Below are 23,928 nucleotides of genomic sequence, written 5' to 3'. Positions count from 1 at the left end.
TCCCTTATTGATGCATAGATCCTGTAATCATGATGTATATGTTTACATTTACTCCAGTATAACGCAGACACGCCACGTTATAGCTGAAACTCATGAAAGCACCTCTGACAGCAAGATAAACATGTTTGAAAAGTTTAAAGGGAGGTAACTCGTACGTGTATACCACCCATGTTTTATCGATTCACCCGGTGGGCTACACTCTGTCACTTACATGTCTTAGCACGGCCCCTCTCTCACACACCCACTGCATATATCGATCTGGGAATACATGTACCAGCTGTCGTAAGACAATAAAGCGTGTAACATGGTATCCCTATTATGATTCACCTGGAATACTTACAATTTAGCGCAAATTAGGGCCTTAGTGTATTGATGAAAAGATGCGCGCCGATAGTCTTGTGGTTAAAAAAATCGATCATTACGCCGAAGGACAGGGCTCGATTCATGATATGGGGCAATGACTGCAGCCATTTTTTACTCACTCTGTGCAGAGTTGATTGTTGGTTCGAATCCAGGTTCGCCCCGATTATGTCTCTAGGTTTGTCAGCACGATACCCGTGCTCGTAGGTTTCACCGAAGTGGCAAACGTCTAAGACCTGCATCACTTCGGGCTTTCCTACCACATAAAGCCGACACGCCGTGATATAATTGGAAAAATTTTAAAAGCGTTGTAATACCCAACTCACTCACTCTAATTAAATTTCCTTTAAAACAAACATTTCCACAGCACATATCCCAGTTCCGTAAACAGTGACGTATGGACGGTTGTAGGCAGACGGGCTGACATGTGGGGCACCGATTCAAGTGGTAACATTGTGCTGCTGCTGATTGTAACTTTTGTCACAACTGGCATATGTGATTGGTGATACCTCTTATAGTTTAGGGGTGGCCCAGTCGTCTAAGACGCAGCGATTCGCTGTGTAGAGTTGCGTCCCTTGGGCACGCAAGAAGCCTATGATTGAGGGTTCGATCCCCGGTTCGCCCCAATTATGTTTCTAGGTTTGTCAGCACCATACCCATGCCTGTGGGTTTCACCGAAGTGGTAAACGTCTGAGACCTGCATCACTTCGGGCTTTCCTCCCACATTAAGCAGTCACGACGCGACATAACTGGAATACTGTTAAAAGCGGCGTTACACCCAACTCACTGACTCTAATATTGTGAATGATAGCATTAAGCAATAGCTCTTGTCACTTGAAGTGATGTCGTTTGCTGTGGTTACAACTGGTATATGTCACACTACTCTGATGGTATGGCTGATACGGAAATTGTCACGATTCATGTGCCATCCCAATGAACAAGGTCAACGAATCTACTTCCTCAGCAAACTAGTAACGAATACGCCTGGGTTGTCTTAACAAGTTGTTACCTATGAATGTGGTGCGAATCCCGATGTTTCTATACGCCAGAAACCTATGATTGAGGGTTCGATCCCCGGTTCGCCCCAATTATGTATCTAGGTTTGTCAGCACCATACCCATGCTCTTGGGCTTCACCGAAGTGGTTAACGTCTGAGATCTGCATCACTTCGGGCTTTCCTCCCACATCAAACTGACACGCCGTGATATAACTGGAATACTGTTCAAAGCGTCGTTAAACCCGACTCACACTTAACACGTTGTCGTTGTGAAGGACATGTGACTCTGCTTTGCTGTCATTGTATAACACTTCGTACAGTTTCTTGATTATCTGTATATACTAACGGGGGAAAAGTAACTGTGCGTCATGTAAAGTGGTACTAATGTGATAACAAAATAACGATATAATATTTGATCATTCACCTCACTCACACATACTACACTATCTTCATATGCAACACTTTTTGTTAGCCCAGGTGCTGCTATTTGATTGGCTGATTGTGAGACCTGACTTCTACGGGACAACTTTCGCTACATTCATTCGTTCATATTTCGATCACAAGAACTCAATTTGTGTTTTCGCTGAGAATTGCAACTTAACGAAGGAAAACAAACTGCAATTATTTTAATTTGTAATTTTTACTGAAAGGAGTTTAGACAATAAACTATATGAATATGTAAATGCAACTGATTATATATTTCGCGGAACGAACATGTACAGTTTACATGGTTCATTGTGACAGAATTCGAAGGATTATGATTGAGCCTACACTGTAGGACTATTTCAACGAAATTCACAAAATACAAGTTACATGTCACAAAACGGCAAAGCTGGAAACACAATTCTTTCCAAAACTGTCTGAAGAGGACTGGAGAACATTACATCGCCCGCTATCGCCCAACTCCAAGTTAGATAAAAGTTTATTTTCTTAAACATTATACACAGAACGTGAGGTTGAACGTTATCTTTACGATAAACTACATCATGGCAAAAAAATTTCTGAAGGTGCACCCCTAAATAGAACATTAGAAGCCAAACTGGAGCTCGCTATCGGCTGCGTAAGGACCGTTGTTACGTCTACTACGCACCTGTGCTTAGGTAGGGTTGTAGTCAACAGTGAATTAAGATTACGATTTGTTTGAACTGGTAACTGATAAGACGTCACTGCATCGTTAAATCACTAAGATGTCCAACAAGATATACCTTTGTCGTTGAACAGATGTAAGGGCAGCGTCCCGCATACCACTCTGATGAGTCACCATATCAACAAAGCAATTTCTCTCAGCATGAAAACACTATAGATACAAATTATTACAATATTTCAACTACGCAGCAGTTTGTATGTAAACTATCACATTTACTTTAGATATGCTAGTAGTTTTATGACAAGGCGTCTTCAAAACATAAATGTGAATTATTTTTTTTTTAAAACACAGCTTACATAGCGTGTGTCCACCTCGCTAAAGGTGAATTAATGAATCCCACACTGTCTGACGCCCGTAGGTAAATACATTTCCCAAGAAAGAAAGTTTTAAAACATTCAACATAAATTGTTCACATAACATACTACATCAACCTTAATAGATATGTACACCTTTCCCCATTTGAATGTATAACCGTTGGTCTATCTTAAGCCAGGGTTTTCCCAGATTGCAACACAACCTGTAATGTACTACGCTGGTAAGCTATTTTTAGCGTGACGTCATTCAGATATCTCCGTGCTTCGGGTTAATGAGTGCGAGCCTGGGGCAGAACGCCTAATGTTTTTTTTCGCCTAAAAGATGATTGATAAACTACTTTCAGAGCGTCGTGACCGCACGCGACATGTGGTATACTGTATACTGAAATGTAGTGAAATTATATAATCACTCATTACTACGGCACTCTGCCTGTTTTTGATTTTGCTGTTTCACCACACAGTCGGCAGTATTCCAGACTCATGACGGCTGCCTGTTAACAATCAAGTCTTGGTGCGGCAAACCAGTGGTTGATAGCACGAGCCTCGATCAGTGGCATCAATCAGTCAAGTAAGTGAGTTTTTCAAAACGAGCAGCAACGTGATTATGATTAATTCTTACCCGGGTCTCCAACGGGTACATAACCAAGGAGAAATGTAGGGTATCCAGACAGTGATATATTTTCACAACTTCACGTACAAGGGGAAGTGACCTACTTTTACACGGAAATATCATCGAGCGAAACTAAATTTTTGAAGCTTTACAGACAAATTACAAATTGTATCAACTCAGTATTAACTCAACAGCTGGAGACTATGTTTCTGTTTTTCATGGTGTCTGGATGGATATATGTGTGTGGTATGTATCGGTCTGCGTATACAGAACTTGGCATTATATTGAGCTGTGCTTAAATTCGTATTTTGCATTAATAAAACATTTACAATTTTTATCAAATATTAATAAGCATAAGCTTAATCTTTATTATTTGTTCTGTGTGCAGGTCTGGTCTCCCTGACAGCTGACTACCCTCACACTCTTTCACGTGTTGGCGACGATGTTAATATAACCATGAACCCAGCTCATGTCAGCAAGACATATTTCGTATGGAGGAATGGTTCGGTAAAACTGTTAGTGGTCGTGCCTAAGTCACACGGGGTATGGGTACTCAACACCAGTCACACCGGCTACAAGACCAGGATCAGATACACAGGGGAGGACTCACTATCACAGACCGGACAGCTGAGGTTTACCATCTACAATGTTACTGTACAGGACGCTGGTACTTACTACTGTAAAGGAAGCACGTATCAGACGGTACCTGGATGTAGACAGGTCCTCGTTGTATCACGTAAGTATTACGTGTGATTAACAGAAGAATATTCCAAGAAATGAAAGTACATTAAGCTGCATCGCCGTGATAATACACAATGTCAGAAAGTAATTATTGGTAGCAGACCCTTTAGTTGTGAAGAAAGTAAAACCGTCAGAAGTATAAGGATAGGAGTGGTATGTTACTTTTTAATGTTTCATACACCTTTGTTCAGGCGGGTTCAAGTATTTCGCAGAGCAGATCATGCTCGTCACATTCATGACTGGTACCTCGCAGTTGTGTCACGGGAAATGTGCCATGGGAATTATCACTTTCATTTGTAATTTTAAGATTTCAAAACCTCCTGCCATTGGCTACAAAGGAAATTCCATGGCATAACATAATGAAGAAATGAACTGAAACAATTTAATTTGAGTAAAGTGTAATGTTGGAATACTGACATGATTTGGGGTAATACCCTTAACGGTTGTTGGTGATAAAATAATAGATGTAATGAGGTTCGAATATTACAGTAATATAATGGTCAAGACATCATGATAAAACATTGTTAATTTGAACTCCATTTACTAGACATATAAAACGACACAATTCTATGGTCCTGGTTGACTGGTTTATTTTGAAATATTAATATTTTAACAGAGAAGCCGACCACACCTAACATCACAGGACGTGCCTCAGTAGTCTCAGGTGAGAATGTCACCCTGACATGCTCCTCCTCCTCCCAGAGTCTGCCCCCGGACCACCCCCCACTGAACATGACCTACACCTGGAGGAGGAACAGGACCCTGCTAGGATCTGGTGATGGGTCTCACACAGGCGGAGATGACCTGACAATAACCCACATCAGCAGAGAGAACCAGGGAGACATCTACACCTGCCAGGCTTTGGAGGAGGGGCTGGAGTCTGACTGGAGTCACGGACATGTAATGGAGGTTCAGTGTGAGTAAGAACTTACCTTGTTTAAGGTATGAGAACGAAGTATCTTATCTTTCCAACTGTGGTTCTGAGCTACAGTTTTGTGAGAACTGTATTTTCAGAAGCATTGTGCATTGTTCATAATAACGTTTATGTTCGGAAGTATTTTCAAAGTATGTCGGCGGGTCGTGTCGGGATAATAGACACCAAAGTCAAAATCAGCTGTGAAAAGTTTCAGCTTCATATTCATTGCAGTTTCAGAAGGTATATAGAAAATTCATGATCACTATACAAATGTTTTCACGGCACCTGGATATGTTGTCTAGGGTTTTAAATATCAATGCATATCAATGCCCACTGAGATACCATGCCGCAGATTAACATGAATACCCCAATCAGACTCAGCATACTGACTCCGAGCTGACCAGTCCCTGTTTTAGGCCCTTTATGTCGAGCGCCAGACAGGGTAACAACAAGTACCATCTTTTAACGTCTTTTGGTATGACGCGGCGGACGCTCTACCACTTGACCACAGAGGCGGTCTAGAGATGTTTACATTTTTAGATGAGTTATGAGCATGGTAAAGCACAAATCAAAAATCAAGGTAAAAATGAAACATATGTGAACCATTACCAAATAAACATATACCAAATACCATGACATGTTGAACGAACATTGCTGAATAGCATATAGTGAAACCTCAGTCCAACCTCCATTGAGCGATATCTTGAGGTACATATTCCATATTCATACACCATTTATGGCTGTTAACAATTTGAATGTAGTCTCAACAACAATATATTAATTCAAGGAGACGGCGTTTTTATTGGAACTGTTTTAAGAAGCATAATTTAAAACATTGTATACTGTTGTTCTTAGAATATCTATTGCACGTGTTGAAAATCTAGGTAGAAAGGATGTATTCTAATTCACAATGGCTAAGTTACTATGCTAAATCGTCCTTTCTACAGACCGATGTAGTGGCCCTATAAAACTAGAGCTTAAAATATTCTCTTTAAACACCTTTCATTTACCTTCTCAGGTATGCAAACTTTCCATTGTAAACCACTCCAGACACGACTTATCTATAAGATGTGAAAGAAATCTTGTCACTGAACATGTGACGCCAATGACGCAAGTATCTGACGCTAATGACGCCGTGCTCTTCCCTTGACGCTTGTGATAGGCTTGATGGCAGTCACTGGGCCATGACATATCAATCTTTCAACTTTCAATCGATTGAAAGCGTCCATGCGTCTTCACTGTAAACCACGGCCATGCCACATTAGCACACCCCCGCGTTGCAAATGCAAATTCCGTAACAAAATAAAAATGGATTAGATCATTAGCAAACTTATAGCTCTTACCTAATCTTGACTTGTCAGTTGTGCGCTACTGTTATTATTTATCAACACGTTTACTCCTGTTTCAAAAGCAACAGTTTTCCAGTACGCTATATATGATACATGCTTTGTACATTCTTTTCTTAGAATTGTGAGAATACTTGCATACATTATATCTGAAGGAAATCCTTCCAGGTACCATCAGATATGAACGCTTTATGCACTGTTGCTAATCACCAGTTAAACGATCCCTTTTTTGGCAGTGTAAAATTGTATAATGGGCTTCGTCCGACGTCCGTTGTCTACAGGTCGGTCCTTCTGTTAGCAATGAAACATTTTAAATGCATGTTCACATACCAGGTTGTACATCCACTTGCTGATTGGAGGTTCGACAAATTCAAATGGCCACCGCATCAGTGCATTTTTAATTTAGGTAAACATATAATATTAGTACCAATCTCCTCTCCTCAGTAAACTTCCTTGCAACACTTTAGAGGATCCGTCTTAAACATGAGTGAGTGAGTTTGGTTTTACGCCACTTTTAGCAATATTCCAGCAATATCACGGCGGGGAACACCAGAAATGAGCTTCACACATTGTACCCATGTAGGAATCGAACCCGAGTCTTCGAGGTGACGAGCGAAGGCTTAAACCACTAGTCTACCTCACCACCCGTCTTAAACATGAAATAAGATCTTGTCATTGCACATGATACAACGAAATCATTTGTAACATGTTGGCTCCAATTTTGTCTATCACATACGTACTTACAAAATTACTCTTAAGCAACACTACATAAGTAAAACTGATTATTCTGTAATAAGATGGGTTGACTGTCATGGTCAAGGTCATCATGCAAAGTGTGTATAACCTCAATATTTTATGATCGGGGTTTCCCTCAGAAACACTAACCTTAATTGATCGTGAAAATTACAGCGTTTCCTCTTTTTCAACCCTTCACTGTACCTCTCTTTTTCATACCTCCTTCCAGGGCCCAGTCGTCTAAGGCACCGCGATTTGCTGTGCAGAGGTGATTTTCGGTTCGAATACACGTTCGCCCCGATTATGTCTCTAGGTTTGTCAGCACGATATCCGTGCTCGTGGGTTTCAACGAAGTGGTAAACGTCTGAGACCTGCATCACTTCGGGCTTTCCTCCCACATAAAGCCGACACACCGTGATATAACTGGAATACTGTTAAAAGCGTTGTTATACCCAAATCACTCACTCATCCCTCCTTCCCCATCCTTACCCTCCCCCTTGTACAATATTGGCCCCTCCGTCACATGTGTATTTCCAGTAGTCTCACACGTACATGTCACAGCAAGAAACTGCACATGTTTATCTCGCTATTCACACATATATTACAAAACTGTACGCGTACATCACATTATTTAGGACCAGAAGGATCCGCTGTCGCGTGCAGTAGCATTTTCCGTTTAGCTAGTGATACAGTGTTTTCATTTTCATTCATTTCAACTTTATCTAAACCCACAGAGATGATTAATCATTTAAACAGGTAATATTGACTATATTCTGATGATGTGACATCACGTCAATGTCATTCTTGAGATTCTTTCAAATGGCAAAGCGTTTCTGTTCATTCAAAATCAACTTAACACAGATCTGTATTAAAGACAGAAATCGATTGTTTATTTACTACCTAATTCGACAAACGAAACTTCCAATAACTCGTAAGATGTGCGACAATTTTACTGAAGTTCACCACATTTAGAAATTAAAGTGACTGCTTATTTCATATGTTATATATCGGAAACATTATAATCCTAAACAATTCTTTTGTTATTTATTAAATGTTCCAGCACTTAGGTTACTAAAGCTGGTGTCGCTCCCATCGTCGTGGGTTTCACCGAAGTGGCAAACGTCTAAGACCTGCATCACTTCGGGCTTTCCTACCACATTAAGCTGACACGCCGTGATATTACTGGAATAATATTAAAAGCGGCGTTATACCCAACTCACTCACTCACTCACTCACTCACTCACTCACTCACTCACTCACTCACTCCCCATTCTACCCTTCCCTCTTGTACAACATTGGCCCATGTCACATGCGTATTTCCAGTAGTCACACACATGTCACAGAAACAAACCGCACGTTTAATTCGCTTTTAACACATATATTACAAAACCAAACTGTACGCGTACATCACAGTATTCAGGATCAGTATGAACCGTTATGACGTGCAGTAGCATTTTCCGTCGTAAGCTGGTGATACAGTGTGGAACTACTGACCATAGTACATCAAACATTCCAGATGGACCTGACCAGATACAGTTTAACGGTGCAAGTGACAGGCTAAAGGCAGTAGAAGGTGACCCTCTCACAGTGAGATGTTCTGCTGACTGTAACCCCGCCTGCACTTTGACCTGGTGGGACACATCCATACAGAGGGAGATCACAGGACAGAGGGGGGATGTGTTGTATATACCAGCTGTAGACAGATCTGTGTCTGGGCAGTACACGTGTCACGTCAACAATATACATGGGAATACATCACGGAACCTGACGCTGGACGTTTTCTGTAAGACTCAAACAACATTAGCGATAGACTTTAGTAACAGAATCAGTGGCATGCAAGCATTTATTGGGGTTAAACAAACCATGATTGATAACATTTTCAGTCATCTCAGCTGCTGTAAACGCTGTTGTTGCGAAATTTGAGAGTAATTATTGAAACGAGTATGTCAATAATTCATTATTTAAATTACCATGTGACACATAAATATTCAACCTTATTTCGTGTTAAACATAGCTTATTCAGTATAAGGCTACCGATAAGCATAACAAGAAAGAACACCACACCCGACAAAACATTTGCAGACACAGAATAGCTCTGGTATGATATATTCCGAGGATCAGCCGTTCTGATTGTACCACCCACTCCCATTCATTTAACAATATGGATCTCACACACACACACACACACACACACACACACACACACGCGCGCACACACACACACATACACACACACACACACACACACACACACACACACACACACACACACACACACACACACACACACACACACACACACACACACAAACACACACACACACACACACACACACAAAAACACACACACAAAAACACACACACACAAACAAACAAACACAATCCTAGAAGTTATCTATCCAAGGGAAAATAAGATTAGAAACATTTTGAATGTTCCAGCACGAGAGGTTACTGGAGTTGGCGTCGCTTCGACCGTCCCTGTCGCTGCTGTCTGTTCTGTCCTGATCGTCGTCACCGCTGTGGTCGTCATATTTCTTGTTCGTAGAAAACAGACACGTGAAGGTAATACTGTGTGGTGTGAGTGTGAATGAGTACAACGTGAGAGTCACATTAACTATTCTACCATAATATTTTAGAACCCTGCATTATGATTGGTCCCCAGAAGTATTGGATCCACTTTAGGCCATGAAGACCAGATTACCGCAAACAAAATAGATAGAAGCCCTTTCTGGGAAATCCTGCACGTATGACAATTTTAAATATGGATCTCACTTCATTAACGTTGCTAAATAACGTGCTGTGGTTTCTACATTATGACCAGTAAATGTGGCAGTATATTTCAGGAGAAACACGTAAAAATCAAATATTTAATGAGAGTGTAAAGAGTTATAGCGTTCGGTTTGGAATATATGTTACAAGTTTCAAATCTACGTTCGAAAGCTCTATATCTTCTTAATGAATACATGAATGAACTGGTTGTTTGCACCAGGCATTGTTGGCCGTTGCTCACATTAGTGACCATTGATCAAGATATCAGAAACCGCCCTTCAGTTTCGTTAACTACGAATGAGTCCTATATTCAGCTGATCGATTCATGTCAACGAAACAATTATTTTTCCTGAATTGTACACAAGATATATTCTGGGTTTAAAATTCTTCCTGGAGTCTACTGTAATCACGGTATGTGATGTGTACAGCTAAGTGTGTGTGTTATCACGCGGGAATAGTTCGAGTCTCAATATTAAGGTAAAATCAATCAAATGAAACAAATTATCAATACGATATACGCGAAACAAGGACGGCATTGTTGTTTTCACTCGTTAATGGGATGAATAGCTGTTTAATTAAGGCTGTTATTGTCGTTGTTTTTGTTGTTGTTGTTGTTGTTGTTGTTGTTAACCACAGTGTCTTACCATTAGAACAACATGAAAATGACGGTCTTGGTGAGGGTAGTGTGTGTCTGGGTTGGGAGGGTGGCTGTAATGATCAAAGTTGTTATCAATATTACTGGGTCTAATCAGTTATTTAGGTTTCTTCCTTGTCGTTGACTTTGAATAAACGAAAAGACGGCTATGCTTCCCTGTCCTTGATGGCCATTATTAGTAATCACAAGGATCAAAACCAAGTCTGTGTTAGGAAAGTGAGTCTGACACCAACGTTTAAGGAAGAGTAATACTTCTGAGATTATATGCATAACCTTTTACTCTCGTAAATACAGTAGGTCAGACACGATGTTAAGAATGGAATAAAATAAATATATATTATCATTTCACAGGTACGCAGTGAAATAATTAATTAGTCTATCTTCTATTTATCTTGAAATATGTATCCATAATTATCTAAAGACATTTCTAACTTTCAGAGAGGGGATACATTCATAACCGGTGAGTACATGCTGTCCATCATGTCACTGACCTTGCATAGTCAGATGAATAAAACTGTATATATACAGTTAAACTGATAGTGTATCACAGATTATCTGAAGACTAGTTTGCCTTGATTAGTCCTTTCTGCTTAAGTCATTTTTAATGCCTTTCCCTCAGCGTCGTCACATATACCCGGGACGAGGAAACAGACGGAAGCTACCAGGAAATAGAAGGTTGGTGTCGTAAATATTAATTAGTCATTCAACACCATTGCATTTATATCGGATTACACTTCTTAAATTTTACAGGGTAATTGAGAATCATTTCATGAATAATGTAATCAACCCTTTCTTGAAAACAGTTCGCATTCTTTGATTTGGATAACCTTTAATGGACATACTGTTAAGTCATAACTTATCACTAACATTAATTTGTTTCTGTCGTCAAGTTGTGACTTCTTAGAAACGTTAAGCACTGATTGACCTTTTTAAATCACGAGTCACACTGGCTCTTTTACCAAAGTGCAGCTTTATCTAAACTTCTTAATCGCGTAAGAGGAAACGAGTCACATATCACAGCATACTTGAACCTATTTACCATTAGGTTCAAGGTATGCAATGACAAGGAGTCATCTGTTATTTATCTTGCATTTTGTATGCATAATTACCTGTCCAACGTTGTAACTTTCAGAGGGAGGATCCATTCAAAATCGGTGAGTATCTGCCATCGATCTTCAAGTGAAATGAATTAAAAGTTACTCTCTACGCAATGATATGGGCTTGCATGGCAATAATGTGGAAACTACATACAAGCTGTTTAACACAATGTAACTTGAAAATGTATCACAGCTCATCTGTAGGCTAACTTGTCTCTTATTTCAATCTTTTTTTAATATTCATTGTCACCAGCATGGTCTCATATGTCCGGGACGAGGACAAAGATGGGAGCTACCAGGAGATAGAAGGTTGGTGTCTTTAGGTTGTCTACTGGTTTGATGGTGTATTGGCCTGATCTAACGACTTATTGTAAGTCAACCTATCTCCCATCTAAAGCCTAAATGCTAAGACCAGGGCCCACTTGCACAAAGGGATCTTAGCGCTAATATGATCGGAACTACCATACTTTACCATAGGCTTACAATAGTCGTAGCACTAAGATCATTTTGTGCAAGTGGGCCCAGGAGTCAAATCATCGAGGATGGCACACTGTGAAAAAAGCGAGAGGAAAATAATTACCATATGCTCAACAGCATTCATGGAATGCTACTGGACATTAAATAATGAGAGAAACACGAAAGGGTAAAAATAACTTTGCTTCATATAAAGTTGACTAAAAAATGATTTATTCTGAATTTAAATAATTCATCTTTTAATACATATCCATGAAGACATATCATCGACTTTAATGTCGTGATTCACAATTACCCATGAATTTTTATGCACAGTGCACAATTGGGATATTTGTTGGGAGCATGATACCCACACACGTGTTTTTTTATGTAAACAGTTCACAATGAATGTTTAGCTGTTGGGTGCTCATAAAATTAACGTGCCGTGGGTAAGCCGTGAACAAGAATGGCGCAAATCATAGTTGGAAAACACTTAAATGTTCACTGAAACACAATATTATTTCTATTGAGACGTTGTCTACAGCAGCGCAACACTAATGTCAAGTGTGACTTCACGTCAACAAAACAACCAATTCGGTTTGTGTATCGACGGAATCGATACCAAATGTCATATGAACTGCTCAGACCATCCTTTGGTTGAGACAAATCGGTTCAGGGAGCACAATCTTTGCTGGACATTTGGAACAATATCCCAAGGCTGTATTCAATCATCTGGCGTCTTCAAGGCGTCGTCGCTGCCTCGCTTGCATCAACGCAAATGATGGTCACACCCCATTGTTAATTGAGTGGCGTGTTTCTCTGACGCCTTTTCCCAATTATTGGTTTTGTGAATGAATTTGTTATGATAAAAAATTGGACAGACGAATGTCCAAACCATATTCAGTTTTTAATCACGTAACATTTACATCACTTCATATGAAGCACAGTTACTTTTTCCCGCTAGTATACATATATGCAAACGTTCTCATCTATTTGTGAAAGAGTTTTATAGATGTAACTGTTCGCATTTTAGGTAAATATATTTAAACAAAGGTTTTATTATACTTTTATGCGAAATGATTACCTGATTACCTAAAATGCACACAAATCCCTTGATTGTTCATTTGGATATTTAGATCAAACAATAACAATTATACAGTAACTATCATAAAATAGGTTAGATAGTCTTCATATATCAGCAGATATCCCGAAGTTATACGGTGTTTTTTAAAAGCCATTATATGTTCTCTTGTTAAACATATTAGTGAGCCATCGTGAATCATAACCTGGGTTATTTATTACGCATGCATGTTCGAGAAACGGATAGTTGTATTGGTCATACGTATTGTCATTTCATAGGACATTAATCCCTAATGGGATATGTCACTGCACGGTAGACATTTTCTTGTGAAGTATCATATTGACTATACATGTGTGTAACTTTTGTCTTACACCAGAAGAGGTGAACGTAGACGACATCGCCCCTCTTGTAGCTGTCTACTCTGTCATGCTCACGGCTGTGGCGGTTGTGGTGGCAGCAGTTGCTATTCTTGTCTGCAAGGACGTAAAAGGTAAGGAAACAAATTACTCTCTTACAATTCAATCAACCTTATGTTCACCTTTTGCCAAGTATCTAGAAACGCTGAAGTCTTGTTTTGTCAGTGTTGTCTGTTTTGGTAAAAATATATGTTTTGCGCGAAGTTTCATTCGTTAAAGAATTTGACACGTAGAACGTTTCTTTATTTTCAGATGGTCACAGCAGAAGGTACATACACTTTGTATTGTTGCAGGTGAAATACTTGAGTTGTATGTTAAAATTAGGTCTCAGGGTAACTTCATATCCTTGGAAAACCCCCACCGATATATCTCCTGTTTCTATTTAATGTAAAGCAAAATAATTTTGAGTTACCTGAGACAATGATAATACAATAGTTAAATAGCTGTATTTCCATTTGCATCTTGTGATGGTAATTACTCAAATGAATGTATGCTATGTATGATTTGTGCTAAAGGGTGGGAAAATGTTAAAGTTGTGTTTGTTTTAAGTCGGAGATGGATAATTTGTTAGGAACAAAAAGGTTTCTCTTCATATAATAGGTTGTATTGCCAGCCGCATTTAAACAATATACATGTATCCTTCATTGTCTGTGCAAATCAATTTCATCTGTAAGGTACAATTTGTGTGTACGTTTTACATTGTAATTATAGATTTGGTGAATATCTCACTGTGGTGGGCGAGAGACTATCCTGTGACATCAGTGATGCACCTTGTGCTGCAATCAACGACGAGGATGCCTTATCCTTGCATGATTATGAGCGATTACTGAGGGAACAGTTCCACATCTACACATGTCTCAACCCTTCAGCTTCCTCTACAGAGGACCACAGTACCAGGTGCAGCCTCATGTGAGGGAACAGTTTCCCATCTACACATGCCTCCACCCTTCAGCTTCCTCCACAGAGGACAGACGTACCAGGTGCAGCCTAATGTGAGGGAACAGTTTCCCATCTAAACGCGTCCCAACCCTTCATCTTCTTCTACACACGTCCACTGTACCGGGTGCAGCTTAATGTAAGAGAACAGTTTCCGATCTACATGTGTCCCAATCCTTCAGCTTCCTTTATGGACGTCCACTGTACCAGGTACAGCCTAATGTGAGGGAACAGTTCCACGTCTACACGTGTCTCAACCCTTCAGATTCCTCTACAGACGTCCACTGTACCAGGTGCAGCCTAATGTGAGGGAAGATTTCAACATTTACACGCCTCTCTCCATCCTTCAGCTTCCTCTACAGACGTCCGCAGTACCAGGTGCAGCCTAATGTGAGGGAACAGTTCCACATCCACACGTCTGTCCATTCTTCAGCTTCCTCTACATACGTCCACAGTACCAGGTGCAGCCTAATGTGAGGGAACACTTCCACATCCACAGGTCTGTCCATCCTTCAGCTTCCTCTACAGACGTCCACAGTCCCAGGTGTAGCCTAATGTGAGGGAACAGTTCCACATCTACATGTGTGTGCACCCTTCAGCTTCCTCTACAGACGTCCACAGTACCAGGTGCAGCCTAATGTGAGGGAACAGTTCCACATCCACACGTCTGTCCATCCTTCAACTTCCTCTACAGACGTCCACAGTACCAGGTGTAGCCTAATGTGAGGGAACAGTTCCACATCTACATGTGTGTGCACCCTTCAGCTTCCTCTACAGACGTCCACAGTACCAGGTGCAGCCTAATGTGAGGGAACAGTTCCACACCCACACGTCTGTCCATCCTTCAGCTTCCTCTACAGACGTCCACAGTACCAGGTGTAGCCTAATGTGAGGGAACAGTTCCACATCTACACGTGTCTCAACCCTTCAGATTCCTATACAGACTTCCACTGTACCAGGTGCAGCCAAATTGGAGGGAAGATTTCAACATTTACACGCCTCACTCCATCCTTCAGCTTCCTCTACAGACGACCACAGTACCAGGTGCAGCCTAATGTGAGGGAACAGTTCCACATCCACACGTCTGTCCATCCATCAGCTTCCTCTACAGAAGACCACAGTACCAGGCACAGCCTCATGTGAGGGAACAGGCAAAGGGAAACGTTTACCCCGATGTGCGATGCAAGGAAAGCTTCGAGGCCCTGACGTTTCATATGCATGGTTTCGATATATCAAGCGGAGGATCACATTGACATTAACATTTATGCAATATTATCGCTTTTAACATTATCATAGAACACGTCAGACTACGTTCATTTCATATGGAAAACCTCATTATGTGTGACGCACTGCCCGCAAATCACACCAGAAGCTGAAATCTGTCAGTGTTGCCTCAGCATCATGGCGACAATGTTTCTGCTTTAGATTGTGGCCTGAAGACTACATGTGTGTGGTATATATCTGTCTTCGTCAACAACATTTGGCAGTGTATATAGTTGTTCTTTTGTTGTTGTTTTCTTGAATAAATTCTCAACTTTCTGTCAACTGTCAATATGCATTAATCAATAGGTTTGTATGATGAGTATTTGATTTGCGTGCAGGTCTGGCCTCCGTGACAGCTGACTACCCACACACTGTCACACGTGCTGGCTACTATGTTAACATAACCGCGAGCCCGCCTAATGTCATCCACCTATATTACGTATGGAGGAATGGTTCAGAAGCTGCAAGACTGGTCGTGCCTAAGTCACAGAGTCTAGAGGTACTCAACAGGAGTAACACTGGCTACACCACCAGGATCAGATACACAGGGGAGGTCCCATCATCACAGACCAGACAGCTGACGGTCTCTGTAACCGTATAGCCTGAACATGTCTTCCATCTCCCGGAGTCTTCCTCTAGACCGGTCTCTGCACCCGTAAACCCTGAACACGTCCTCCACCTCCCGGAGTCTTCCTCTAGACCGGTCTCTGTACTCGTATACCCTGAACACGCCCTCCTTCTCCCGGAGTCTTCCTCCAGACCGGTCTCTGTACCCGTATACCCTGAACACGTCCTACACCTGAAGGAGAAACAACAGGAGGGTTGAGAGCGGAGTACACATGGAGGGGGCAGTCCTGACTACAGAAAACGTCACCAAGGGGCACACGGGTCACAGCAAAAAAAGTGTAGGTTTCCGTCTTCCGGAAACCTTCCGGATACCTACCCATTTTGGATCCGGCCCGGATACCTTTCAGAAACTTCCGGAAACCTTCCAAAAAAATGTCAAAATTTGGGGGGTGCATTTTGTTCACTTAAGTGTGAAACACATAAAAAATTATCTTGAAAATACCAAGAAATTTGAAGGTTGCTGAAGGCATCTGGTAGGTTTCCGGAAGGTTTCCGGATGCAAATTTCTTCATGTCTTGTTTCTGGTTATTAATGTTAGCCTTTACATATGAGATAGCTGTTGTAATATTCTGTGTTATTTTAGTTGTAAATATCCTCCTAAAACTGAGATATGTGGGCATGCATTGTTCACAAGTTCGATTCGCGACATGGTTACAAATGTGTGAAGCTTATTGCTGGTGTCACCCACCCTAATATTGTTGCAATATTGCTAAAAGTGGCATAACACCATTCTCACTCAGAAAAAATGGAAAGTCATTGGTTATGTGCTTTGGCAATTGGCCCTGGTGAAATTAAAAGATTAGTTTGGAACGGTATCAGTACTTGTTATATCTGGAGAGCGTAGTTTCATGGGAGTACGAAACACAATACAATTGTCCCAAATTGGTGCATAAGACAAATGGCATCCATAGAAAACACCTAATTAAAGCACAGAAAAAAATATCAATGTCATTTGATTACTAGCGTGGAACTACAACTTTTGTTAAGTGAGCTGTATTCATAGTAGGAAAACATTCAGGGTATTAGTATATTTTATATTTGTTCAGCACCTATGTTATGGCTGGTCAGTATCATATTTCTGTATGCTTATGAAGCAAAACAAATAATGTTTTTGGAGAAAAAATCATATTTATTGATTATATGACATTTCATTGGTACATATCACAAATTGAAATTTGATCAAGCAAGAAGAGGAACTAGCATAAAGTAACCAGTGGTGTTTGCAAAAACTTACAGAACAGACTCTTCAATGCAATTTTCTAAATAAACAAATTTGCCAAATCTCAGAAGAATTTCATGGAAGAAGAATATGTAAAGTCAGTTATGTTTCTGCAGTAAACCACAAAAGTCATTCAGATTTGTATAGTCAGCGTCGGTGTACACAACCTGGACATAGTCACAGTACTTTGGCATAAATTCATTCAGACTTGATTAGTGTCATAATAAAACCACCTACAATCACACTGATGTGGCATTATTCATTCAGAATCATCACTTTCTGAGGTGAATCTGTTGGTTGTTATTGGGAGGATTGTTCATCATCCGGCAAGTCCCTTGTCTGACATGTCTGAGCAAGATCTTCTTAAATGTAGCTGGTGTCAGATTGTGAAATCCAAGTCCTGAAACAATTCATAACATCTTTAGAAACTTGTTATTCAAAAATTATGAAACACATATTTACAAATGTAAAAATTTGTTTTCTCGAACAGTGGGGTATTGACAACTTATCTTATGTAAATAAGCCATTGCAAACAGAAAAGTGTTCAGAAAATACAAAAATGTATCCGGTCTTCTAAAACAATACCTTAAGCGCCACACGGTTCACCTGAATTTTGCTTGAATGTTTGCATTACATCAAAATATAAGGAAGGGTAAACAAGACAATGCAAAACTAAGTTACATAGGTTCTTATACATAAAAACAGAACTATTCATAATAATCAAAACTTTCAATCAGACAGGTCATGTAAGTGATCTCAAAATACAACATAATGTGCGAGTGAGTTGGTATAGTTTCATGCAGCTCGTTAACAATATTGCAGCTATGGGCTTCACACATTGTACCCAAGTGGTGAATCGAACCCGGGTTTCAGAGATCGTTTTACCCACTAGGCTACCCTAGCACACCAAATACAAAAGAAAGTACATTAGGATTTCACAATAGATATTCTCACCAAATTCATTCATTCATTATTGGAAGCTATATTGAAATTCAAATTTTGACAAATTAGGATTAGAATGTAGAAGTATTTATCCAAGTTATTATGGATATTTAATATCTACCGTTAATTGGTAGTCCGACATAGACAGTGATAAGAAATTCAACTGAAAAGCACAACCTGAACCATCAACTAAAAACTATGTATATTACATTAAAGGGGCCGGTCATGTATTACCGGTATGTTCTCATTCAGTTCTGACACTACCCTCCCTGAAAGAAAATGCAAAGCACTTTATATTTTATTGTCCATTTTTTCAAAACCCTTTTTACATGACCGGTCCCTCCCCTAGAGACTCTCACATTTTTTGGGTGACCCTCCCCGTTTGTTCTGATCTGAATTAAAATATTCATGGCAATATTCTTGACTAAAATCATTATCATATTTTTTAGCATATTTTTATAATATTTTTATCATATTTTATCATACCTTATCATATCCTATCTTTTTTTTAAAATAACTTAATGAAGATTAATAATAACATGCAAATCTGCCAAAAATATTGGTCTGGCAAAGTTTAAATTAATCATGATTACTGTTATAAGGTTTTGGATCCATCGTCTGTTTCTAAATACAGTGAAACCCAACTTTGACTTGCATGACCTTATTGAATCATCTACCCAATGTTCTTTATGCATTGATATGCATCTGCACAGAGTGGTCAAAGTCCTTGTCTGACACATAGTGTGCTACAAGGGAGACATCTGTTTGTGTCCAGCCAAACTGTCTGATAATCTCAAGGGCTGCCTTGGTAGCTTCAAGGGATGTAGCTAATCCTAAATAAACATAAAACAAGTGACATCATCTTTTCTACAGAACACATGATCAAAGCCTGCCCCACCTTTGATGTTTATAACCTTGCTACTCTAAAAAAAAGCTAATTAGCAAAATGAACTCATTGTGGGCTAGGGATTAACAGGGCAATAAGTGTCGGGTGGGTATTAGCACTTGCAATTGTCTGTTAATTACTTAATTGAGTAGTGACGTCTTAGTCAGTTGTGCATTTACAACCACGCTGACTGCTATTCAACCTATCAAGTCAGTTTACTATGTAACATGCTTCTGGGGACCAAGGAAATGTATCTTGCTGGATAGCAGTTTTTTCTACTTTATGAGATATCTGATATATAATAATGACCGTTTTGATGTGCATTTCTTTGTTTTGTTCACTAGGATGATTAGTAGTGATGGTATTTGAATTAGACACTATTTATTCCAAAAGAGGAATAGGGTTGGTGAAGAGGCAAAGCTTATTTGAACACAAAGACATTTAACAATTAATAAACAGAAACTGTACAAAAATCAGATTAACTGTTGCGATTAACTGTGCCTACAGTTGAAACTATCATGATGCAAATTTTCACTGAATCAAAGTCATATCTATTCACGACTCGGATCAGGTTGTAGTGATTTAAGTTCACATAAAACTTGCTAATCTCAAATGACCCATCCCGACTTGTGGTGGCGCTTTTTATGATTTGGTTTGGTTTGTTGTTTTATGCCGCACTCAGCGATATTCCGGCTATATGTAAATAATCGCGTCTTGACCAGACAGTCCAGTGATTGACATCATGAGCATCGACCCACACAATTGGGATCAATGACATGCTTCAACCAAGTCACCGAGCCTGACCACCACCCGATCCCGTTAGTCAACTCTTTAGACAAGCATAGTCGCCTGTTACGGCAAGTATTGGATTGCTTTATATTTGTGTGTCCAAATTACGCAATTATTAGAAAAAATATGTATTATGATACACATGAATATGATATAAAAATGGTTTAATATGGTAATGTTGAAAATTATGTACAAGAAAACATTGAAAGAATTCATCGATACATGCATTTTTGTCAGAATCTGTTAAATTTAATCAATATGGTTTCATACTTGAAACATCTACTTACAATTTAATAACTACATTATTGCTTAACTGATAGTATTGAACTGTATTGTAATTAATACTTTTTGTGTATTTGATAAGCATATAGATAGGGAATCAGATTGTTTGCAAATCCATTACAATTTGAAATAATTATGTTTAAAACACATGTAGTAGTACATATTATTTAGAAGATGGCAATAGTTATGACATGAAAAGATGTAATGTGTAGGATTCTCAAAATGGTATCCACAACGGCAGGTATTAGAAACATGTTGTATTAGTTGATTAACGCCACACTCAGCAATATCCCATCCATATGACAGTGATCTGTAAATAATCGAGTCTGTACCAGACGACCCAGTGATTGACAATGAGGGCATTGATCTAAGCAATTGGAGCAGAATCGTGAATATCAACCTAATGAAGGAGTAAATACATGTATATACTCCGAAATGTTGTGATCCTCATAATAAAGAAGTTGACATCAATACATTTCCTCCTTTAAGTCCTTATGTGTATCACTTGTAAATAACTTTCATTGACTTCAGGAGTATATCTGTGATACATGTGTGCACTTAAATAAATCACTGCATCCTTACCTGAGGCAGGAATAGATAATTTGACAGAAACCATAGTCAAATTTATAGCCAAATACAGGTATTTGAAGATTTTCGGTTGTGGCGACACTTTCAGTGAAACCCATACAGTATTTGATTTGTAGTAGTAAACTGTTCTAATATTTTCTGTTTGTAGCTGTAAAGAAGTTCCGAAATTGTAGCGAGCACCTGCACAGACATTAGGAGAAACAAGATGACATAGATATTGATCCATTTGTAAAATATACAGCCTGAAGTATGTTTGTTGCCACAAATCAATAAAATAGTTCCATATTGGTTGATTTATTGTTGTAATGTAAGGGCAGAAATAGCATCAGCTATTACTGACAAAAATCTCTTGTGAAACCTTTCAACATGTTCAAATGATACATCGAAAGGCCACTGTGAATAATTGTGATCTGACAGCACAATGTTAGGATTTTAAAATACAGTTTCAGCTTGACATTGAGTACTTTAAACTTCAAAGCGTATAATATATTCACAATAAGTTAGCTGCGTCTGCCAATCAGAGTCGGCGAGTAAATTGGAGTAGGAAGCTAATTTCTAAGGTAAACATGTTTTAACGTTTCACAACTATTTGTGTTTGTATGAGACGATGTGTGTTTAATTCCATATATTTTACTTCAAAGCATGTTATCACAATAAATTGAGTCGCGTATAGGATAAGTTGGAGTAGAGGCTAATTTCTAATGTAAACTTGTTTTAACATTTCACAATTATTGGTCTTTGCAAGTTATCAATCCAAGTTTAATTTCATTTTTTTTACCAAGGTAAAAAAAAATAAGGTGCCATTTTCGCCAAGTAATAATCGCCGTTTTCGCTTTCGGCAAGGGTTTTGCCAATCGTTGACGTTTTAGCTATAACCCGCTTATTGCACATTATAAGTTTCAATATATAATCAATTTAACCACTGGAATAAGTAAAAAATGAAATAATAAACATATAGAAAACAAAGGTGCTTTCATAAACAAGCACTTGATATAAAATGCGCAGCCGCAGGCAATATTTAGTAAACAAATAATTAAAACTGTCAACATTGCTGGGCTTATGCAAAAACATAGTGTGTGGAGACGATAGACCACTGAAAAGAGCATATATATGCACACCCAATGACCCCTGACATCACAAGGCATTGTTTTGCCAGTGTGTCAGGCAACAAAATACTACAAATTACATCAGAGGGTATTGTGACCTGTTTGAAAAGTTTGTGGTACTGTATTCTAAAGGTAGGCCCAAAATTCTAGACAATCCAGTGATTGATATTGTGAACAACAATCCACGCTGTCAGATGGTCACTGTCAGATGCCATGAACCAGGTCACCGAGCCTGATCACCCGATCTATTAAGTTATCTGTTATGGGTGAGGCAAAAACAGCACTTGTTTTGGCAAAAAGGGCTACTAATTGTCGTTGTCTGTTATCTGGAGATGTTGTGATGTTGTTGGCAGAAAGGGGAAATATATATGAAATTTCTATAAAATTACTATTCATTTCCTACTTACTAAAATAAATATGAAATATATAGTATACCTGTAGTCCAGTTTCAGCTTGACATTGAGCTAATCTGAGTAAAGCTACTTAAATCTTCAAAGCATGTGATCTTTCAATGATAAGTTTAGTTGCACCTCCCAATCAGAATCATGAGTAAATTTAAGTAGAGGCTAATTTCTAATGTGAACTGTTTTTAGGTGATTAACATTTCACAATTATTTGTGTTTGCAAGTTTTATTTCATTTATTTTACTTCAAAGTAATCAAAGCATGTTATATTTTCACAATAAATTCAGTTGCATCTCCAAATCAGAGTCGGCGAGTAAAGGCTAGTTTCTAATGTAAACCTTTTTGAACATGTCTCATTTATTTGTGTTTACAAGTGACCATGCGAGTTTAATTTCATGTATTTGGGCATGTTCAGTACCAAGGTAAAATAAATAACAAGGTGCTGTTTTCACCGGGCAATAGCAGGCGAGGTGCCGTTTTCGCTATATTGTATAACCCTCTCTTAAAACTAGCATAGGTTGATGGGGACCAATTCCAACCCTGTATCCCCACATGAGTGGGTATGGTTTTACGCTGTTTTTAGCAATATTCCAGCAATAACACAGCAAGGGACACCTGACATGGACTTCACACATTGTACCCATGACAAGAATCGAACCTTGGTCTTCAGCACTTCAACCACTAGGCTACCCCACCGCCAAAATTCCCAACATGATAAAGTTGTCATCATGGTATTCCTTAACAAGTTCAAGTGAAAATATCCATACCTTTCAAATGTCTTATCTTCCACTTCACTATGTTCACTGTTGCAAAACTTCTGTCATTTAATTTGTTCTTGATTCTTGACACCTGCAAAAGTAAGTTTAGTCTATTAACCGTTCTCACAGATTGGTGAGTACCACAGATTGCTTTGACGGTACGATATGAACTAAGAAAATGAGTCACATTAGAGTATCTAGTTAAAGGAATATAAGTAGGCAAACATATTTCTACATCATATACATTAGCAAGGATTAACATAAGTTAGGTAGATTATCCTACAAAAATAAAATCACACATTTACTAACATATATAAAACTGAATGAGTGGTTTACAGATGATAAATAACTTTAATACGTGATCAATATTATTCACATATTCCTTACCTGAATCAGAGACCATGTAACAGTCTATATGTAATATGGTCTCTGTCTGAATATGTCACGTATTCAGCTCCCTGCATGACATCAGCTGCAATCGCCAATTTTGA

The 23,928-nt window shown here is 39.1% G+C and overlaps 1 protein-coding gene and 1 long non-coding RNA gene across 2 annotated transcripts in view; one reads left to right on the top strand and one right to left on the bottom strand.

The window, feature by feature from the left end:
- Positions 1–15,962, top strand: part of LOC124117855 — a 56,946-nt gene extending 40,984 nt beyond the window's left edge. Inside the window, exons 4-11 of the mRNA XM_048398602.1 lie at positions 9,606–9,728; positions 11,029–11,050; positions 11,210–11,265; positions 11,723–11,744; positions 11,941–11,996; positions 13,598–13,711; positions 13,890–13,905; positions 14,349–15,962. Coding sequence (XP_048254559.1) covers positions 9,606–9,728; positions 11,029–11,050; positions 11,210–11,265; positions 11,723–11,744; positions 11,941–11,996; positions 13,598–13,711; positions 13,890–13,905; positions 14,349–14,550 — 611 coding nt within the window. The 3' untranslated portion in view covers positions 14,551–15,962. The remainder of the gene's footprint in view (positions 1–9,605; positions 9,729–11,028; positions 11,051–11,209; positions 11,266–11,722; positions 11,745–11,940; positions 11,997–13,597; positions 13,712–13,889; positions 13,906–14,348) is intronic.
- Positions 15,963–17,701: 1,739 nt separating this feature from the next.
- Positions 17,702–23,928, bottom strand: LOC124126006. The gene is made up of 3 exons (XR_007221906.1): positions 23,825–23,928; positions 23,447–23,528; positions 17,702–18,082 (listed from the first exon to the last, which is right to left on the bottom strand). It is a non-coding gene; the product is annotated as an uncharacterized LOC124126006 (long non-coding RNA).

Source organism: Haliotis rufescens, unplaced genomic scaffold, assembly GCF_023055435.1.
Source record: "Haliotis rufescens isolate VD_foot unplaced genomic scaffold, xgHalRufe1.0.p SCAF_18, whole genome shotgun sequence".
In the NCBI taxonomy this organism is placed as follows: Eukaryota; Metazoa; Mollusca; class Gastropoda; order Lepetellida; family Haliotidae; genus Haliotis; species Haliotis rufescens.
Note: the sequence above shows the minus strand (reverse complement) of the source record. Positions and strands in the feature narration are given on the sequence as shown.